Raw genomic sequence first — 19,732 nt, forward strand, 5'->3', positions numbered from 1 at the left:
ATCTTTTCAAAATTAATGGAATTGTGGAAATAGAAAAATACAGACTGGTTTTGAGGCATTTTCAGCACAATGATGAACCCATACACACTGCAGCCAATGCAGTTAAAGCATTCCTGGATAGAAAACACATTGGAGCACTATCAGTCGTGGATTGGCCTCTCCAGACCCTGATCCTACTGAAGACTACTGAAAGAAATGATGAGAATGGTTGCCTAAGAAAGTTCAGACCACGTTGAAGAAAACAGGTGGTTATATAAAAAACTGATGTATACTCTTGTTGCTATTCTAACAAGGGTATACATCAGGACAGGAAAATATGCTGTATTTTCTTGTATGACGATTCAATAAATTGATGCCCCCCCCCCCCCCACACACACACACACACTGTTTTGGTTTCTATTTTTTGGTGAAAAGTATACTGTGGAAGAAACAGTTTGCTGTTATTTCTTTTAGAGTAAACCTTACAGGGGTTTGTGTGTAAAAATCAATTACATTTGTTGATAAGTAATTCAATAAAATAAAATTTTCTGAAAGTCATGTTTCAATGTAAATTTATTACATTTAATTTAATTTAATTCACTTTTCACTGTTGAACTACTACGGGTAATTGTTGCTCCGCCCCCTCTTGTTACGTGTATTCTCACATGGTCTCGTCCCTGTAATAAGGGTGTGCATTTTCAACAGCTTAATCTATTTTAAGCCATTACCATTAAATTCCTAAGCATTGTTTCAATCTGGCTCTTAAAACCCTTGTTCATTTTTAAAAATTGTGTAAATATGGCACCAAATAATCAATTATAATGTCGTTAATATTGATTTCATTTATTGTCTCCCCCTTTCTCGTACATGGTACGATCCCTTCCCGTTCGAAGTTGAAGCGGGAGGAAGCTGTCGATGTGTTGCCGGTTGTTGATGTTTCTCTGAAAAAAGAAAAGGCACCGCAGGTATATTATTTATCGAATTGACATTTATCATATTTATCGTAATTTAATCTTATGTTTTGAATAAACGAGTCACAGTTTCAGGCTTTTATGATTAGTTTATTTTCTGTTGTCATTACAATGAAAGATAAGCTGGCTAGCTAGTGTTAACACGGACATTGGTTGTTTCTCTCTTGTCTCTCTCTTTGACAAAGTCTCCTTACAGTGCAGTTTTTGTTGTACAAGATGGACGTGACGACCTGTCTGAAGTCTCTGCTGCTGGCTATACAGCAGTACAGAGACAGCAGGACAGCGCAGCACGCAGCGCAGCTACAAAAACAGGTGGAGGTGAGCTAACTGTTCAGTTTATACATCCGTCAAACTGGAGAATAACACCTGAGTGGCTTTATGAGGCACCACGTGAGGCAAGCAGTGGTTTGGGAGTAGAATATACAAAGTAGGGGTTTGCTGTGCAATAATTTGGCCTGTGATTACAACTCAAAATGCTGTTGGGGATATGTGTATCGTATCCCTGTGTAGTTTACGTACATGCCGTGTGTTTGCAGAAGCTCTCGGGCCTAAAGTGCGAGCAGCTGCTGTCCTCAGCTCAGGTTCTGCCCAGCGAGTGTGTGAGTGGGCTGGTAGAGCTGGCTGGAAACCCAAGCACCAGCCCCACCCTGACGAGCTCCATCATCTCCCTGCTGTCACAGCTAGGTACGGAAGACCTCTTCATACTTTATACACACTTCAGCACCAGTAATGGACCATCACCTGAGTGCTCTGGCATTTTGAATTCAAGTTTATTAGTTAACTAAAACTTTGTTTTTTCACAGAAATGTGAAATTCCAGAAAAGTCCCAGATTTGAGTCTTTATGTGATTGCTTCTGTCAACCCAACAAGCATTAGGGGCCTTTGCAATCATGTCATAGGGATGTAGTTTTATCTAAATGGCATAAACTATTGCGTTTATATTGTAAGCAGAGGAGTAGTTGCCAGAGCAAAAGTATTTAAAACATTCACAGACAACTTAATCTGTATCGGTTGTCATTATGAAAGTGTTGTAAAGCCTTCTTTAGGCATCACAAAGCTGCTGGCGGGGTTTACCAAAGAGGCACCGTGTCAGTTTTGTGACTGAAAGCTGCCGGGCAGATTAATGTGACAGTGGTTTTACAAAACAATCCCATGGGAGCGGAAAATTCTTTAGGTGATCTACTAACGGTGTACTAATTTCTTGCATTCAGTTCATTTCAATAATTATCTGCAAAGAGCATCACAGATTAGTGGCTCAGAAATGAGCACACCCGATGAGGGAGTCTGTTGAAGCCAGGGATGCTATAACAAAAGTAATATAGTGAACACGCAGGTTTTACACATGTCCCTCTCTGAAAACGGTGTGACAAATGAGAGGAGGTTGAAGAACAATCAATATATTTTTCTATAAGGTTGAACTTATCTGATAGAATTCGTTAGGGACTGTTATAAGGTCCTGAGGTCTGAGACTTGGGTGGAGCGGAGGATTTATCTTGAAGACAGCTGTATTACCACAAACTGTCCCACCGTATACATCTGTGTGTAACAGCTGATCTGTACAGTGCGCCCAGGGCGGCTGTGGCTACAATGTAGCTTGCCATGACCAGTGTGTGAATGTGTGTGTGAATGGGTGGATGACTGAATGTGTAAAGCGCTTTGGGGTAGAGCAGGGCGATATGACCAAAATTATCACGATGTACATTTGAAAATTTGCGATAACGATATAACTGACGATATAATTGACACTAGACAAAATGCTTTACAACTCCACAACTTTATTAGTGGGGGAAAAAACCAAACCATCAATGTATTTGCACTTAAACAAGCAGCTGTTTTTTATGTGCATTAAAGTTATATAAAAATGTAACAGTGCAAATGCAAATTCTTTGCTGACAGTTTAGCCAAAAGGCGTTTCCAGTGGAAACTGGCCGACATATCCTCAGCATAACCATGTAGAATATCCACACAACTTAAAAAGAGGTTAAACACACACAATACCGTAACACTATGTTGAAGCACAGTACGTATCACTCCGCGAGGCTCCTGCCCACGATAGCCGTGATGCTCCGACAATCCATCAAGCGGTGCGGCTTCGTAGCTTAGCAAAGTTGTACTAAAACATGTGACAGATTTTTGAGCGCCGTGCACATAAACTCGTTTCGAGGTCAGTAACACAACCAGAGTTCATACATAAGGCACACGGGATTATAAGGGGCTCTGTCAACTTTCAGAAAAATCAAAGGATTGATTTTAAGTGTGCTGTATTTTCCAAACAACACGGTAATAACGGCGGCCCGCTAGCATGCTCTACCACAAATAGTGCTTTGTTGTGTATCTGACGGACGAAAGCTAAACCAGTTCCACACCACTGAAGTTGCAGCATTTTTACAAACCAGTTCTGGTTCATCTGTTTCATTCAACGATCCACTTTCGCTCTTCTCATTCTGCGTAGCCACCATGTGCGTATGTAAACAAAGGCACTGCGCACACGCGTTTTACCCATATTCTATCGCCATATTTCATTTTCTTATCATTGCCCAACATTACACCGGTATCACCGTGAACGGTATGATAGGGCCCAGCCCTACTTTGGGGTCCTTAGGGACTAGTAAAGCGCTATACAAATACAGGGCATTTGCCATCAGATCTCAACTTCTCTGAAGACATATGGCATGTGTGTGTGCATTTTTTTTTTTTACCTTGAAATACCAATCATTACATGACATAAAGAAAAAAGATCAGTGTGTCGATTTATGCATGTGACACAGTAATGTGTAACTTCAGCACAGGGACGGGTTAGGATCAGAGTGTAAATAACATCTTGTGTTCTTTGCACATCGACACTGTCAAAGATTCCTATGTGGTTGAATAGTTTGGAATAAAACAGCGCTACTCTGGATGAGTCCTACCTCCACCTGAGTCGTCAGATATATGTGTAACTCTTGAGGTTAATGCTAGAATAGAGGGACAATTCAAAATTCACCAGATAATGAGGCAGAGGGATGGCATCGCAGTCAGAGGGGTGACCTATCATACAGGGAAGAATAAAAAAAGAGAGGAGAAAATGTAAGCACCATGTAGGAACTAATGAAGATGGGCACACAGATGACTTTGTTCTTTAATTCAGTCTGAAGTTTTATTACTTTTCCTGTGTTATAGCCGAGCAATTTAAATTTACCGCTGTGGTGAAATAACCTTAAAAACAAGTCAAATGTGCACACCTGTGACCGATATGCTCTTCTGCATAAAAAACTGCACTTCACATGCGATTACAATGCCTCCCTGAGCTGTTGACAAGAACCTTTCATAGTATAACTGGTCCAAACACTAAGTCTGTGAAGGTTCTCAGTCATCCAGGTCATCGTAGTCTAAGGAGCTTGGAAATAAAAGCGTTCTTTAAGTTGCTTGAAGACGTTTCACCTCTCATCCAAGAAGCTTCTTCAGTTCTAGGGTCAAATGGTGGAGAGTCCCAGATTTAAGCACTGTGGGAGTAACCCCCCCGAGAGGGACAAAATGACCCCCTAATGATGCTTTACCTAATCACATGAGCCAAGGTGTGAAAACAGATGTAGGTCACAATCAGCCAAGGTTTTGGGTGAGCTCATTGTGAAACCTGGTCCCACCCTATCATGTGGTTTCCTGAGGTCAGATGGCAAAGGGTGTGAGTGGGCATTAAGGCGTCTGGGAAGGGATCTCAAGCTTCTCAGATGAGAGGTGAAACGTCTTCAAGCAACTTAAAGAAGTCCAGACGCTTTTCTTTCCAAGCTCCTTAGTCCAAACACTAAAACTGAAAACTAAACTCAAACGAGCAAATCTGGAACTGAAATTAAACTGAGTGGAAATCAAATTCAAAGAGAACTAATGTGGAAGAAGTCATAAGAAAATCTAAAGCATCAGTAACTTTGTTTACAGCTGTGTGGACATCATACAAAGTGAGTTTTTCACTGCCACAAAGACTGTTACAGGTTCGAGCTCACACATCAAATCTCCGGCTTTATATAAAATATTGTCGTTCCGCGCTTTCAAAGTATTTCTGCGATGCAGTGTTATTTTATGGAGCCGAACAATACTTGACAATTGTTGATTATACAGGCATAATATATAGAAATACATGGTGCCACTGGCTTGAAAATGTGTGTGTGTGTGTGTGTGTGTGTGTGTTTTTGTTTTGTTTTTTCAAAATTAAAACAAGTCTTAACTTTGATTTCAGGATTTCAGAAATCTACAGTAATTTTTTCCAATTCAAAACCAAAACTTTCATTCATTGCCCTTTACTACAGTGTTCTTACTACCTCACATGTTTAACTCATGTCCATACTGCAGGCAGAGGGGAGGGGAGTCAGACCTAGTGCTGTAAGACCGGACATTAGAACAGGAATGTTTTGAGAAGCCTGAGCATGGACAATGTGTAATCTGGGGCTTTGAAGTTTAAGTATTATGATTCCTAGAAGGGAAATAAGAACCTTGTCAGGTAATCAGTAATCTAGGATCCAGATGTTCTCATCCCTGGTTTTATCCAGTTCAGTCAGTTCAGACAGATTCTTCGATATAAGGGAGTCCAAATTAAGAAATGGTCTGTGGTAAGGGGGAAAGAATAAATCCCTCTGAAAAGTGAGACCTCTCTTAAAGATAGTTCAACAAGTCTCCCTTAATCTGCTAAGACCATAGAAGGATGGTTCACAGCCTGGTGTTCTACGTGTAGCTTATACATATATATATACTCCTGCACAGGCTTCTCAGACCCTGGTATGTCCTCTGAGGTTTCACCGTCTTTTCTCAATGTCAGGCCCTCTTTCAGCTCATCTCCTTACAGCACTAAGTATGGCTGCCCTCCTACGGTTCTGAGTAAAATCATGTCTGCCTCAAATATATGTGCAGTATGTGGATTTCCACTGTTTTTACAAAATTCCGATAATAACAGCAAACTATTTGTTTGTGTGCCGAACTTTTCACAGTGTGCTGGAAGCTAACCTTTGAATGCATAAATAATCAGAGGCCAGTTGGTCAGTTAGGTTTATTATTGTCTCCCAAAGAATCCTATCGTATTGGGTCAGGAAACTGCTGCATCAGTAAGCAGAGAATAGTAAACAGAATGTATAGTGTAGTAAGAATAATAATAAAAAAAGGATGTTTATGATTTCTGAGACAGAAAATCTAAATGCTAACGACTTCATAAACACTCATTCCTCACAGCCTGCGACGATCAGAGCCGGGAGATTTTGCACAGCAGCTACAACCTCACCAGCACCCTGGCTGCTGTCATACACTGTCACAGCAACACACCTGGGGAGGCTCTGGTGCTGCAGGTAAGCCCATCAATACAGTCGGTGTGCTGCTAGCTGGGGGTGAGACTCAAGCAATTACAGGAAACGTCGTAGCTGTTTTCACACAAACTGAAGCCCTGAAGTCTTCTAAACATTACCGTCAGCTTGTGCGAGCACAAATGTCTCTGCCAGTTCACAGTGACAGAAAGAAAGACAGAAAGAAAGTGCCGTGGTGCTTCTGCTCTTGGTGTCCTTGACATTTATACAAGTTAAAGCATATTTCATGAGCAAAATGTAAAATTGAGAATTGTGTTTTACAAGAAACTCTTTACCCCTTGAAGGCATACAAGGACTAAGCGCTGAAGCCCTTTCCTGTACTGAGCAGAACAAACTGTGTGTGCACCAGGAGCTCGTGAGGGTAGTTTCTGCCTGTGCAGACAAACCCAAAACTATTCCAATAGTGGTCAAACCAAATCTTTATTAATATAGATGTAGTAATTACCTGAAGCAGATTTATGACTGTACTATCTACTCGACAGACTTTTACCTTTTAGCTTTGAGTCTTTCTCTAAAACTGTCTGTGTCGTGTTGCTCTGTATTTCAGTGCCTCCAGGTGCTGCAGAAGCTGACCTACAACACTCGCATCTTCCAGTCCGCCAGCTGCATCCACGAGCTCATCACTTTTCTCATGACCAACATGTGAGAAACACATCTCATCTCTGCCTTTATGTTATACTGAATTACTGCTCTTTATGTTTTGATTCATTATGTTTCAATTAACGAGATTACCGACGGTCTTTCATCACAGCCAATCTCAAAATGAAGACGTTGTCATGTCATGTCTCGGCCTCTTGGCCAATCTCTGTCGCGACAACATCTCCGTGCAGATCTACATCAAGTCTCTGGTGAGTTTCTGCTGATTCACATACAAGAGGAAGAGTTCTAAGAATTGGAGGCCCGAGAAATTCATGAGCTGTAAACCGCAATCATCAAAATTAAACCAAAAAAGGCCTTTAAATATTTCACAATACAATAATAGGATACTCTAATGTTTTTGAGATGCACTATTCAGTTTTTTGGGCCACATGCATTTATTGTTGGTGACCAGTAGGAGTGGTTGTTGTTTTGTAGGACAACGTGAAGCAGTTTTATCGCACACTGATCAACTTTCTGGCGCACAACAGCCTGACTGTGGTGGTCTTCACGTTGTCTATACTGGCCAGCCTCAGCCTGAATGAGAAGGTTGGAGAGAAGGTAGGTGAACTCTGCTGGGATCTGCGCTTAACAAAGTGTCTAAAGACGAAACAAAGAAATCTTTCTGTAAATGTTCACAGACTGGACTGAAAAAGAGTGAAAAAGCAGCTAACGTCCAAAAATCAGAAAACTTTGAAAGAACTCCAAAAAAACCTGGAGAACTTTTGCTCAAAAAACACTTTTTATAAAAAATTACAAGCCAATCTGACAAAATGTCATCAAATGAGACTCAAGACTTCTGCAGGTCTCTGCCATGACTCGATTTTTTTTTCTTAACAGCAGAAACAATTGTTCCTTTTTTACTTTGTTCCTATTTTCTCTTCTCGTTTTTATCTGTTGAACAGTAAACAACATTCATGCTGATTCACATAATATCCTGTCTCTAATCTCTGGGATTTCCTCGTAGCTCTTTGATGCAAAGAACATCCATCAAACGTTCCAGCTTGTGTTCAACATCATCGTGAACGGTGATGGTACTCTGACGAGAAAATACTCAGTCGACCTTTTGGTTGATTTGTTAAAGAACCCCAAAATAGCTGATTACCTAACAAGGTATGCAGATAATTCACAGCTCTTTTCCTGAACAGCTGCTTTAAAACTCCGCTGAAAGCCTTTGTCCATTTCCAGGTATCCCCACTTCTCGGCATGTGTGTCTCAAGTGTTAGGACTGCTGCATTCGAAAGACCCGGACCCTGCAGCCAAGGTGAGAGACGACAAATATGATAACCCACACCAGCTGTGCTTAACTCTGTAAGTTCCCAGTATTTCCTGAAACCATCACGTGTGACACAGTTTGCATCAGACGTGATGCCGCTGACGTCAACACTGACCTTCTTGTGGCAACAAAGTGGGTCGCTCTTAGACAGTAAATTCCAGTGCGGTCCGTGATGAGGTGCAAACTGTGCAACAAGCCCAGCCATGTGACTTCCTCGCTACTAAATATTCCACAGTCAGCTGTTAGTGGTATTATCACAAAGTGGAAGCGATTGGGAGTGACAGCAACTCAGCCACAAAGTGGTAGGCCATGTAAAATCACAGGGCGGGGTCAGCGTATGCTGAGGAGCAGTGCACAGAGATCACTACAGACCTCCAAATTTCACCTGGTCTTCAGATTAGCTCAGAGGCAGCGCATAGAGAGCCTCATGGATTGGGCTTCCATGGCTGAGCAGCTGCGTCCAAGCCTTACATCACCAAGCGCAACGCAAAGCTTAAAATGCAGTGATGTAAAGCACGGCGCCACTGGACTCTAGAGTGGGCAGATGTGTTCTCTGGAGAGACGTTGGTGGAGGGGGGATTATGGTGTGGGGTTGTTTTTCTGGAGTTGTGCTCAGGCTCGTCGTTCCACTGAAAGCAGCTCAAGGATACCAAAACATTTTGGACAATTTCATGGTCACAACTTTGTGGGAACATTTTGGAGATCATCTCTCCGTGTTCCAACATGGCTGTGCACCAGAAACAACACAAGGTCCACAAAGACATAGATGAGTGAGTTTGATGTGCAGGAATTCGACTGGCCTGCACAGAGTCCTGACCTCAACCTGATAGAAGGCCGACCCTATGAATGAAGAATGGGCTGTCACTCAAGTTCATATGCATAAACCGGTGTCTCCTATTAACTGATGACAGTGAAACAACGCTTTCAGGAGCTGCTGCCGACAAACCAGGAAATAAATGCAAGGAATATTTAGTCTTTAAAAATGTTAATGTTGCTTTTTTGTAACAGCCTGTTCTCTCATTATTTGTGCGTGCAGGTTTAAGTGGTTACGTTTGAGTTGAACGATTCTGCAGCTGTCAGCGTTTTTATCAACTGCTGCCTTATAAAGAGACTGTGCAATACATTAAATGTCATGATGAGTTCATTTTTAGTTATTCTGGAAGAACAGAAGCAGAAATGACCTCATACTTTCTTAAACTGAAAAACTAAACTGAAATGATAAAAATCTTCTATCAAAAACTGGAACTAAACTGAACTAAAAAGAAACAATAAAACGTCCCAAAACCCGAAAGGATTCAACTTGAATTTCGATTTTAATTGTCAGATCTAGAGGTTTTCTTACATTTGTTCAGGAGTTTAAACAGAAACTGAAATTGATTTTTAAATTTAGGAAACTGTTGATTTTAAAGTCACTCAGTGTGTTTCCTTGAAATGAAAACGTGATGCTGTAAAATATCAAAAACCGCGAGCGCAAGAGGAAGCAGGGCAGGGGCTTCACGGCATTTTGGTTGCACTTTACCTTTGATGTTTGAATTGAAGAATGAAACGCTGTAAAAACTGTAGTTAATAGTTTTAATATTAACAAGCAATACAATTATGTTGTTTAACTGGTTCATAGCTGGTTTGCAAACCTTTTTTTTTGTGATCTCAGCTGAAAAGCTGTTGGACATTTGTTGGTTATTATTTGGTCGATGGTTTTATATCACAAGACCGAACTTGTTCAGTTTTGCTTTCATCTTTCATGTTTTGCTTTCGCTACCTTTTCCATGATGCTCAGGAACTAATAATGCAGGTTTAGGAACTCATCATGGTTTGGGTTAAAATATCAGGAGTGAAACCTGTGACAATGTGTAACGTGACATGTGTCACAAAAGCAACGGCAACAGATTTTTTTAAATAGATACTTTTTATATACATACTAACATAAATATACAAATGTGCCATAATAATATTATTAATAATGATAATAATGTTGCAAAAATTTTGTTATATATAGATTCGTCTGTTCACAATTTATCAATAAATAAATAGATATTCAAGTTTCAGTGGTACAAAACTGAGAAAAGTATCAGATGTTTGTTGCAGTTTTATTCGATTTTTAGTCAATTCTGTGATTATTATAAGCTTGAAGCTGCTGCTCGTATTACTCACAGGTTATGTTGAAATTTGGGTGTTTTGTTCTCTGAAGTTTATCTAAAGATTGTAAGCAGATGCATGAAGATGCTTCTGCTGTCTACTGTGAATATGATCAGACTGTTCCTACTCTTAATCAGCATCCATTCTAACATATAAGACAGAAAATGGAAAAGCATTATCGGCCCACCTTGAGTTTTACTGCATGATTGCACACTTGCCTTTTTCTGCAGCCTATTTTTGGATAAAGGGGAAGGAAAGCCTTTGTAAGCCATGCTCAGCTGCTACAAACCTTCATCTTGATGTGTGTTACGTGTGTGCTTCGCAGGTGTTGGAGCTTCTCCTTGCCATGTGCAGTGTCTCAGGTCTGCGCTCGCTCCTGTGCGAGGTGGTTTTCAAACCGGCGGGACCTAAACTCAGAGCCGCAGGACGGGACGGTGGACGCAAGGCGCAGTGTGGGCTGGCACTGGTGCAGTGGCTGAGCTCGCCCGTGGAGGGTGGCGAATCTTGCTCTCTGCAGGTCCTGCAGCTATTGAGCGAGCTACTGGAGGTAAGGTAGCCCCACTGGGATACAGGGGAGCGGTCTGACAGTGGCAGAACCTTTTCTTCTGATTACCTGGAAGCTGTAGTCATGATTAAAATAAAATTTGTTAGCTGTCCACCCACTTCTCTTCCTGTCCTCTCCATCCAGGAGACACTGGGAGCAGAGAGTATGCCTGATTCTACACTGAGCTTTGTGGAAATGTTGCTTCCGACACTGTTAGGGCTGCTGAAGGGCCTCAATCTCTCACAGGGAGATGCTCACCTGAGAAAACACTGTCTCCGCATCAGCTACGTCACCAGCCTGCTGCTAAATATCCTTCTCGTGACCCTGCCGCCCTGCAGTCTGTCTGTATCTGCACATTAGGGGTGGGGGAAAAAATCGATACTGGGTAGTATCGTGATATTTTGTTTGCTAATAATGTATCGATACAGGGACAGCAGAAATCGATATTTTGTTACAAAAAAAGTTTTCGTGGACTGGAACTGTGACTTCAGAGCATGTTGATCCTTTTTCTGAGCAAGAATCCTGACATTCCTTCACTGTCCAAATGTGTTTAACTTTTTTTATTGCAGCAATAAACATGACAGTTTGCTTATTTTAATTTAAGCCATGTTTTATTTTAATTAAGTTTAAAACTTTATTTAATGTAAAATTATATTTTGTTTTAATTTACTTTCAAATTCTTCAGTTGCTGAATGGGCTGCATAGTTTTCATAAATTGCATAGTTCAGAATAGCTATAATTGTACCAGATTGTTGCATTCAGTTAAGTTGGACTAGACTGTAATACAAACCGTTCAGTTTGTCAACAATAAAACTGAAATGAGAGAAAGACTGAGTGCGAGACTTTGATATTAGATAAAATGAATATTGATAAAGTTTACCTTTATGTACAGAATCTGAATATCGCAAAATATTTTAAAAAATTGCAATAATATCGTATCGTGCGTTAAATATTGTGATAATATCGTATCGTGGGATGTATGGTGATTCCCACCTCTACTGCACATGTCTGATTCCTTCGAAGCCTTAACTCTCCCACTCCTGTGCACAGAGGATGCCACCAGATCCTTGGTGTCCTGTCAGATAAGCGCTCAGCTGTGCCTCTCACAGGTTGAAGCTCTTCTCTCATGTTGTCATAGCAGCAATCCACTCAGCTGTCTGCCTCCCAGCTCTGACGATGATCTCAGGTGAGTGAAAGCTCTGACGATGTTTTGCTCAGATTTTTCTGGGTTCAAGTGATTTTTAGAGATGCTAGAAAAGCAGTGGGATTTCCAGACCGTGCATTATTAATGCAAAATACAGCTGCACTGCTTTATGTGATCAGTACTTTGTACTCACATTGTCTCTAAAAATCTTTAACTCTTTACCCCTTGAAAGTCTACCATGAGTAATACTTGAAGCTCTTTTCTGAACTGAGTGGTTTCTGCCATTTTTCAGGTGTTTGCATCAGAAGTTAGTGAGGGTGGTCTCTGCCCATGCAGCTACCCGAAAATGATTCTTAGTGTTGTCAAACTGCATCTTTTTGATATTTACTGACGTGTCAAACCTCGTCAGTAAAGGTGCAGTGGAGATAATCAAATGTAATTATGGAGGGAAACGATTTCAGAAAATCCCCTAAAACAGCCGTGCTGAGCCAAGTCAGCCATGCTCCATTTATTGGTCACTGAAACTTCACCCACTGGCTCTGATATGTAGAGAAAAACACCAACCAACCATCAACACAGCCCACGAGCTGAACCAAAGATGTCAGCAGCCCAGGTGAATCCTCTGCTGGGATAAGCTGGCTAATGCTAACATGATGCCCAACAAGCTTTGGGAGAACGTCTGTTTGTTGTTGTTGTTTCTTTAAGAGGCCATTCTCAATTACACAAAGAGCCACAAGCAAGAGTAAACATGAGCGACACAGCGCTGATCTACATAACAGATAAGGAAAGCAATCCACCAAATGCTGTATCAACTTTTATTTTTATTTTTAAAGAGCTGTGCAGACTTGCTACAGTCATTCACTTCACTTCTACAGAGGCATCCGCTAAGCAATCCACTATGTAATTAACTAAAACTAGACTAAAAACTGAAACTACATATCGTTAGCTTCATAGCATAAGTGCCTAAGTCATTGACTTAGTCAAATGACTTAGGCAATTATGCTATGAAGCTAACGATATGAAAAAACATTTGAGTTCATTCAAGTAAAAATATAACAAACAAGACTTTTGAGAAAAGTTTAAGCTATTTTAGGAACTCGAAAAACAAATGAAAATATAAAAACAGGAAATATCCTCAGTGTTACTGCTTGTTAATCTGGTACAGTTTGGTATCATAACTTAGCTGATGAGGCTTTGGTGGGCGTGTTTATTGAGTCATTGGCTGTCTACAGACCCAAGACTGTCCTTCATACAATAACATATTAAACTTAACGCTGAAACTAATGTAATGAGGCCCTTTTAAAAGGACACCACACTTGCAGACCTCTGCAGCTGGCGTGCAGACTGCACAGACGACGTTCAGAGAGCTGCAGTCTGTGCATCAAAAGAACAACTGACACGGGCCACTTTACACCACCAGTATAGATGTGTCTGTGACTTAACAGACACATGTGAAATGGATCACTCTATACTTAGTATTGTTACTATTGATAACAGGATTTAAGCGAAGGCGTTTGCCCACTTACATACTTAGAAAGGCCTTAAAATGCTTCCTTCCCACAGAGCTGCAAATAACATTCAGGCACAAATGTAAGTTTGAAAAGTCAGCTGCCACCCTGATCCTGAAACAGCTTAAATCAGCTTTTCATGATGAATTAAAGAACTCATAGACATAATGTTATGTTATTATGTTGAGTTAATTTAGCTGATGAAAGTTTTCTAACTACTTTTGAGGTATTTTAAGATATTAAAGTGTGTGTGTGGTTTCAGTCAGGTGTGTGCAGAAGCTCTGCTGAAGACCCTGGAGTTGATGAGCAAACTGAGACAGCATGTGAAGGACATGGAGACCAGCTTCTACAGGATGCTGCAGGTATTACATACAGGCTGACGTTATTTACCTTCCGTACATTCTCACTGACTGCATGTTTTTAGTGCACGCAGGGTTTTGTGTTCAGTTGAAACGAGTTGTTATTCTCTCTGTTTTATCCCTCAGGACCAGAGGATGGTGACGCCGCTCTCTCTGGCCCTCACGTCCCACCACAGAGACAGTGTGCAGACCGGGCTCTCTCTGCTGTTTGAAGCCACTCCCCTCCCAGACTTCCCCTCGTTCGTGTGAGTCTCATGATCCAAACTACACATTTTTATCCAGAAATATTTAATAGTTCTGTGAATCGTGGACAACATTTCTTTGTTTTTTCTCAAGTCTGGGAGAAAGCATCGCCGCCAACAACGCTTATCGCCAGCGAGAGGCCGAGCTGTCTGTGAAGCGCGTGGCAGTGCAGGAAGTCCCGCCTCTCAGGACAAACACCAGCACGCTGGACTCTTCCAGTGTCCACAGCAAAAGTGTCCACAGTCTGGTGGAGAAGATTCAGACTGGGCTGGAGGTAGAGTGTGCAAGAGTGTTTCTCTGTGACTGTTGAAACGTGAACATTTCCATGGTGGAGGCAAACAGCTGTGATCAGAACATAAGACCAAGATGAAGCATTTTCTTCTTTCATTCAAACAGATTTGATCTTCAGGTGATTTGCTTCTACGGGTTAATTTTTATTAAAGCTGTTAAAGTTTTAAGACCAAAAAAGGTGAAAAAGTTTTACAATAAACGCCTTCAGATCGACTCCTGGAAACTGGGATGGTTGGGTTGGTTAGTCTCTTTCTTTGTTTGTTGTTGTTGTCATCAGATGAAGCATGCTTTACAGACTACACATGTACAAACTAGATTACAGATGCTAGTCAAGGATCGTGGCCTCTCGGTGGCTCACAGCGTGAAGTCCTGCGTTCATTAGTCATACATGATGAGGATCAGTCAGATCAACACAACCAAAAGGGGGAAGACGCCATCTTTTGGTGCACTTTAACAAATGCAAATTAAATTTCATCCTCAAATTAACTATTAGGTAATGTAAATTATCCAAGAACACCACCAGGGTAGCAGTGACCTGTTTAGGCTTTTATTTTATTTATTTTCATTTTAATATTCACATTTTACCGGAAACCATAAGTTGTTTAAATGTCCAAAATTAAAATCAATTGATACAATAAAAATAATTTAAATAAAATCACCTTTTGAGCGTACTGCAGATTATGGGTTCTCTAAAATGTCGTGGCGCCCAACCACATGCGTGTCCTGCATCCATGTTTAACTTTTACTTTGAAATATTTTAGGACCAAAATGTTTTTTGCTTGATTTTTGTAGGTCAAAACAATAAAACGTTGTTTGGACTGCTGCTAACAAAGGAAACGTCTTAAATTACAGAAACAAACGTGATTTATCAAACTTTATAATGTAGCTACAGGCTGTGCACACACAGTGCAGTTTTATTAGATAATGCACAGAAGTAAAAACACTAAAATATTAGATTCTGATATTATTTTCCACTTTTCTTTGTTCCCTGGATAATTTAAAGTCGTCGGGGCCTCGAAAACTGTTTCACAAAGAAATATTTTATTATTTAAAGTGTTTAAAGGTCGTAAAGTTTGGGAACATTTGGTGTAACCCCTGGAAACGGTGTCGGCAACATTTCCAGACAAACAAAACTGTGTCATAAATGTTTTCAATCTTCCCGTCGACGTTTCCACTGAAGTCTGTCTGATGCTTGCAGCTGCAGGAGCAGGTCAAAGACTCGCACGTGTCCGAGATCATCGACGTGTATGAACAGAAGCTGGGCGCGTACGCGGTGAGTACATCAGGCCTAAGCAATGAACACTGCTGTAATGTTGCAGACGAGTAACCACGCAGTTTAAAAATCTGTCATATGTTTGCAGTTTGTTTTTAACAGTCTGATTTTTACTTCTTGAGAGTTATTTGTTGATGTAACACTGAAGCCTCTGCAGGAGCATTCAGACTTTTTCTGGATTTTAGCATTTCTGTATCTGATGAAGGTTTCTGTGTGTCTCCTCAGTCTAAGGAGAGCCGTCTGCAGGACTTGTTGGAGGCGAAGGCTCTGGCTCTTTCTCAGGCCGACCGTCTCCTCGCTCAGTATCGCTTTCAGAGAGCTCAGGCTGAGGCTGAGGTAACATGTTTTTATTCTTTCCTTTAGATTTTGATAATACACTGTTTGCAGTGCCAGCTTCTTAAATGTGAGGATCATGTGCTTTATCTTTTTTGTGATGTTAAAACATAAAAAAAAACAAAACATCATAACGAGCTATTTAAACTTTGTTTTTCCTGTTTTTTCTCACATTTTGTGCTAGAAGATTAATAGTGAATAAATACGTGTAATTACGATGTTTAATGCAGTCCCAGGTTGTAGTTTGCAGATGCACTGCGTCACGCTGTCCGTGCCAAATGCTTTTCTGATGTTAAATGTGAAGCAGTGTCAGTGTGAGCACCTCCTAAAATCATTAAATTAAATCAAGCCATGGGAAAGTTCATCTTTGCTTAGAAGTTCAATCACTGATCCTCGCTGTTTTTAGTAAAATCCACTTTTCCTGTATGTTAATTTTGCCCCGTGTTCTGCCCGCAGGCTCGTAAGCTGGGCGGTCTGCTGAAGGACGCCGAGCGGCGGCGCGAGGAGCTGAAGGTGGAGCTGAGCGGCCAGGTGCTGGAGGTGGAGCGCTCCAGAGCTGACATGGAGGAGCTGCTGCAGCACAACTCCAGGCTACAGCGGGACTCTGAGGAGCACCAGGCCCTGAAAGGAGCCTACAACACCCTGCTCAACAGGTCAGAGGCACTTTGGTGAAACCATGGTGGGATTGATTTATTTGTTTGTTTATTTGAGCTCTTTTTTTTTTTTTAATAACAGCTGTAGTTAAACAGTGAAGGTTTTTCTCCTCACACTTCGCTCTCTGAGCCAACACAGTTCAATCTGCACTATTTCCTTTTAACGCCAGTAAGAAGAGGAAAAACACTTTTTTTGTGTTTTGATGAAGTTACAGACGCTGGGGTCAAACGTGTTTTGACTTCTTAACCACCAAAGTCTCTTTTTTCTGTTCCTTTTTTAGTTCTCACTTTTAAAGTCCACAGGCTTGATCTGTGATCACTGCTGCAGATTTAACCAGTACTGTCCTGCTTTGTTTCCGCCTGAGAGAAATGATCTTATAACACGTGTATAACAAGACTTTATTTCAGGCTGTGGAAATGAAACTTTGGGCTGGTTTATTGGGACGTGCAGATGTGTGACAGTTCTGCTCTGCAGGTTCAATGAGACGGAGCGGCTGCTGAAGGAGGTGCAGGCGGCTCACGTTTCTCTCACCAAACAGACGGACACCCTGAAGAAGAACCACGAAGCCCTCCAGCTGCAGCAAAACAAGTGTGCCACACACACACACACACACACACACACACACACACACACACACACACACACACATACGTGCGACACTTGTTTCCTTTGACCTGAAGACGAGGTTTCTGACGCTCGTTGCTCTTTGTTAGGACGGCGTCATTGTTGCAGGAGAGAGAAGAGGAGATCAGATCGCTTAATTCAGATCTACAGAAGAAAAACGGTGAAATCTCAGGTTGGTTTTCAGTTAATTTCACCGTAACAGACAAATGTGTGTATCCTAAATATGGGAAAGGACCTTTCCCCCCTGAAATCTGATCCCAAGACTCTTCATTCATCAGAGATGTGAGAAAATCTGTGTAACTTTTATTTGTTTATTAGAGGAACGTTTTTATTGTCGCCTGCAAATGTTTGTCTAAAACCGCCTCTGACTGATAAAGTCAAGATTATAAGACATGTTTTTATCAGCGCTGAGATTAAAGACAACCTAAAGGATTTGTAACCTATCCATGAGCCTCAGGAGCACTTTGCTTTGTTCCTGTCAGGTCTGCGTGCTGAACTCCGGGCTGAGGAGGAGAAGGTGAAGGAAAAGGAGCAGGAGAGGAGAGACCTGGAGGAGACGGTGGATGTTTTAAGGAAAGAACTCAACAAAACAGAGCAGGCCCGGAAGGACGCCAGCATCAAGGTAACAACAGCAGTGCCGATCAAACGCGACACGTTTGCTCCAAGCTACACCTGCAGCTTCTATACCTTTGTTTCCTTAACATGTAAAGTATTTTGTTGGGCTTCTTTTTCTTTTATTTGATGCCTTAATTTTAGCTCATGCATGCACCTGTGATTTGATGGACAATTGACAGAAAAGTCGTTCTCTGTTCTCACGTGTGTGAAGAGATGCTGATAAGAAACAAACGATGCTTGAAAAATGAACAAAGAAAGAAACTAAAAGGGAAAACAAAATGTCCAAATTCACATAAAGTGAAACGCCTTTTTGACAACTTAATAAACGTAATAAAATAAAATAAAACAGCCTTTTAGATTCAGATCTTTAAAAAAAAATAATCCCAAAATTGAAGAGCTTGTAACCATCGAGGCGTGAGACGGAGTCAAAAACAGATTCCTGCAGCCTGTCCCAAAGCTTCTGTCCACAGACGAATCCAAGCTTGTCACAGTTTAAGTCGATGATCAGGCAGCAGACAGGAGATAAACCCAGGCTGGTTTCTTGATGTAGAACATTTTCTGTTTTCCAGGCGTCGTCTCTGGAGCTGCAGAAGAGTCAGCTGGAGACGAAGCTGAAGCAGAAGGAGGACGAGTTGAACAAACACTCTGCGATGATCGCCATGATCCACAGCCTCAGCAGCGGCAAGATGAAGAGCGACGTCAACCTGTCGCTCTGAGCAGCGACCGAGCTGCACCGGAGAAAATCTGATTTGAAAAACATCCCCATCAACTTTCAAGACTATAAGCTTGAGCTTTAAACCTTCAGGAAACTTTTTATAGAAAACACTTAATGAACTGTATTAAACACAACTTATATTTTAAAATATGTCAGTTTTTCTGTGTCTGTGTTTTTATTTGGTAAATAAATGATAGATATGTGTGTACATCCTAGATCGTTTTTGTAAATTCCTCTTTTAAAAAATATTTAAAAACGTAACTAAAATAAACTGTAGCCTCGGCCTGCTTTTTGAAATAAATTTTTAATTATCATTTACATATTTATAGAGCTGACGGATGTTTTCAGGCAGATGTTTCTGATTTGTTCAGTATTTTTTCATAATTCTTGTGAACAGAATATTATCTGGCTTCCCAACAGATCAAATAGCGAGATGGTCCAGTCGTCTGATAGGTGAGCCGCAGTCTTTAGGGATGCAACGATACCAGTTTTTTCAAACCGATACGATACCGATACTATAATACAATTAATTGGAAGACAGGTTTTATTATATTCTCTGCCGATAAAAAAATTAAATCTAAAAATGACCACAAAAAAATTTCAAGTGAAAAATAAGCACTTCTGTTAAATTATTGCAGTCTCCACATTGTAATTTTACAAAATATCACTGAACTATTGGCACAGTCTCGAGCTTTCAGAATAATAAATAAACACTTCTGTTTGGAATAAAATAAATACAAATTAGATTTGCGAATAAAATAAACTTTTAAATTATTGCAGTGTCCATATTGTAAACAAACAAACAAACAAAAGAACGAAAGTATTTGGCATTGACGAACGAACTCCTCATCTGCGCGTGGATCATCAGTCCACTGTGCCGTTAAACCGAGGACTGACATCGCGCACACACTGCTTGTCTTTACCTCTTCAGAAAGTTTTGGCACCATTACCTCCCTGATGTATGGGCGGTTGGGAATTTCATATCGCAGCTCGAGGATGCTTAGAAGACGATGCAATCCTATGTTTTCCACGACTGGCATTGGCTGGTCATCCAGAGCGATAAAATGAGTCAGAGCCTCTGTTATTTTAACTGCCCGTGGATTTTCTCTT

General features: G+C 40.9%; 1 protein-coding gene across 2 annotated transcripts; it reads left to right on the forward strand.

Moving 5' to 3' along the window:
- The first annotated feature begins 784 nt into the window (after positions 1–784).
- Positions 785–18,772, forward strand: cip2a (cellular inhibitor of PP2A). Of its 2 annotated transcripts, none has more exons than XM_085287578.1 (22): positions 785–944; positions 1,136–1,268; positions 1,487–1,634; positions 6,144–6,256; positions 6,819–6,913; positions 7,023–7,119; positions 7,346–7,468; positions 7,875–8,020; positions 8,096–8,171; positions 10,645–10,866; positions 11,008–11,170; positions 11,902–12,049; positions 13,778–13,877; positions 14,001–14,119; positions 14,211–14,391; positions 15,607–15,681; positions 15,907–16,017; positions 16,471–16,667; positions 17,143–17,256; positions 17,382–17,464; positions 17,775–17,914; positions 18,477–18,772. In XM_085287578.1, the coding sequence occupies exons 2-22, from the start codon at positions 1,167–1,169 to the stop codon at positions 18,621–18,623; spliced, it is 2,700 nt and encodes an 899-aa protein (XP_085143704.1). In that variant the 5' UTR covers positions 785–944; positions 1,136–1,166; the 3' UTR covers positions 18,624–18,772. The 2 variants fall into 2 exon arrangements, with proteins under 2 accessions (XP_085143704.1, XP_085143705.1); XM_085287579.1 differs by having other exon boundaries at positions 887–944; positions 1,147–1,268.
- The last annotated feature ends 960 nt before the right edge of the window (positions 18,773–19,732 follow it).

This window comes from Mchenga conophoros, linkage group LG9 (genome assembly GCF_057382185.1).
Source record: "Mchenga conophoros isolate Kocher_MC1m ecotype Shallow Benthic linkage group LG9, M_conophoros_male_GT1.1, whole genome shotgun sequence".
NCBI lineage: Eukaryota > Metazoa > Chordata > Actinopteri > Cichliformes > Cichlidae > Mchenga > Mchenga conophoros.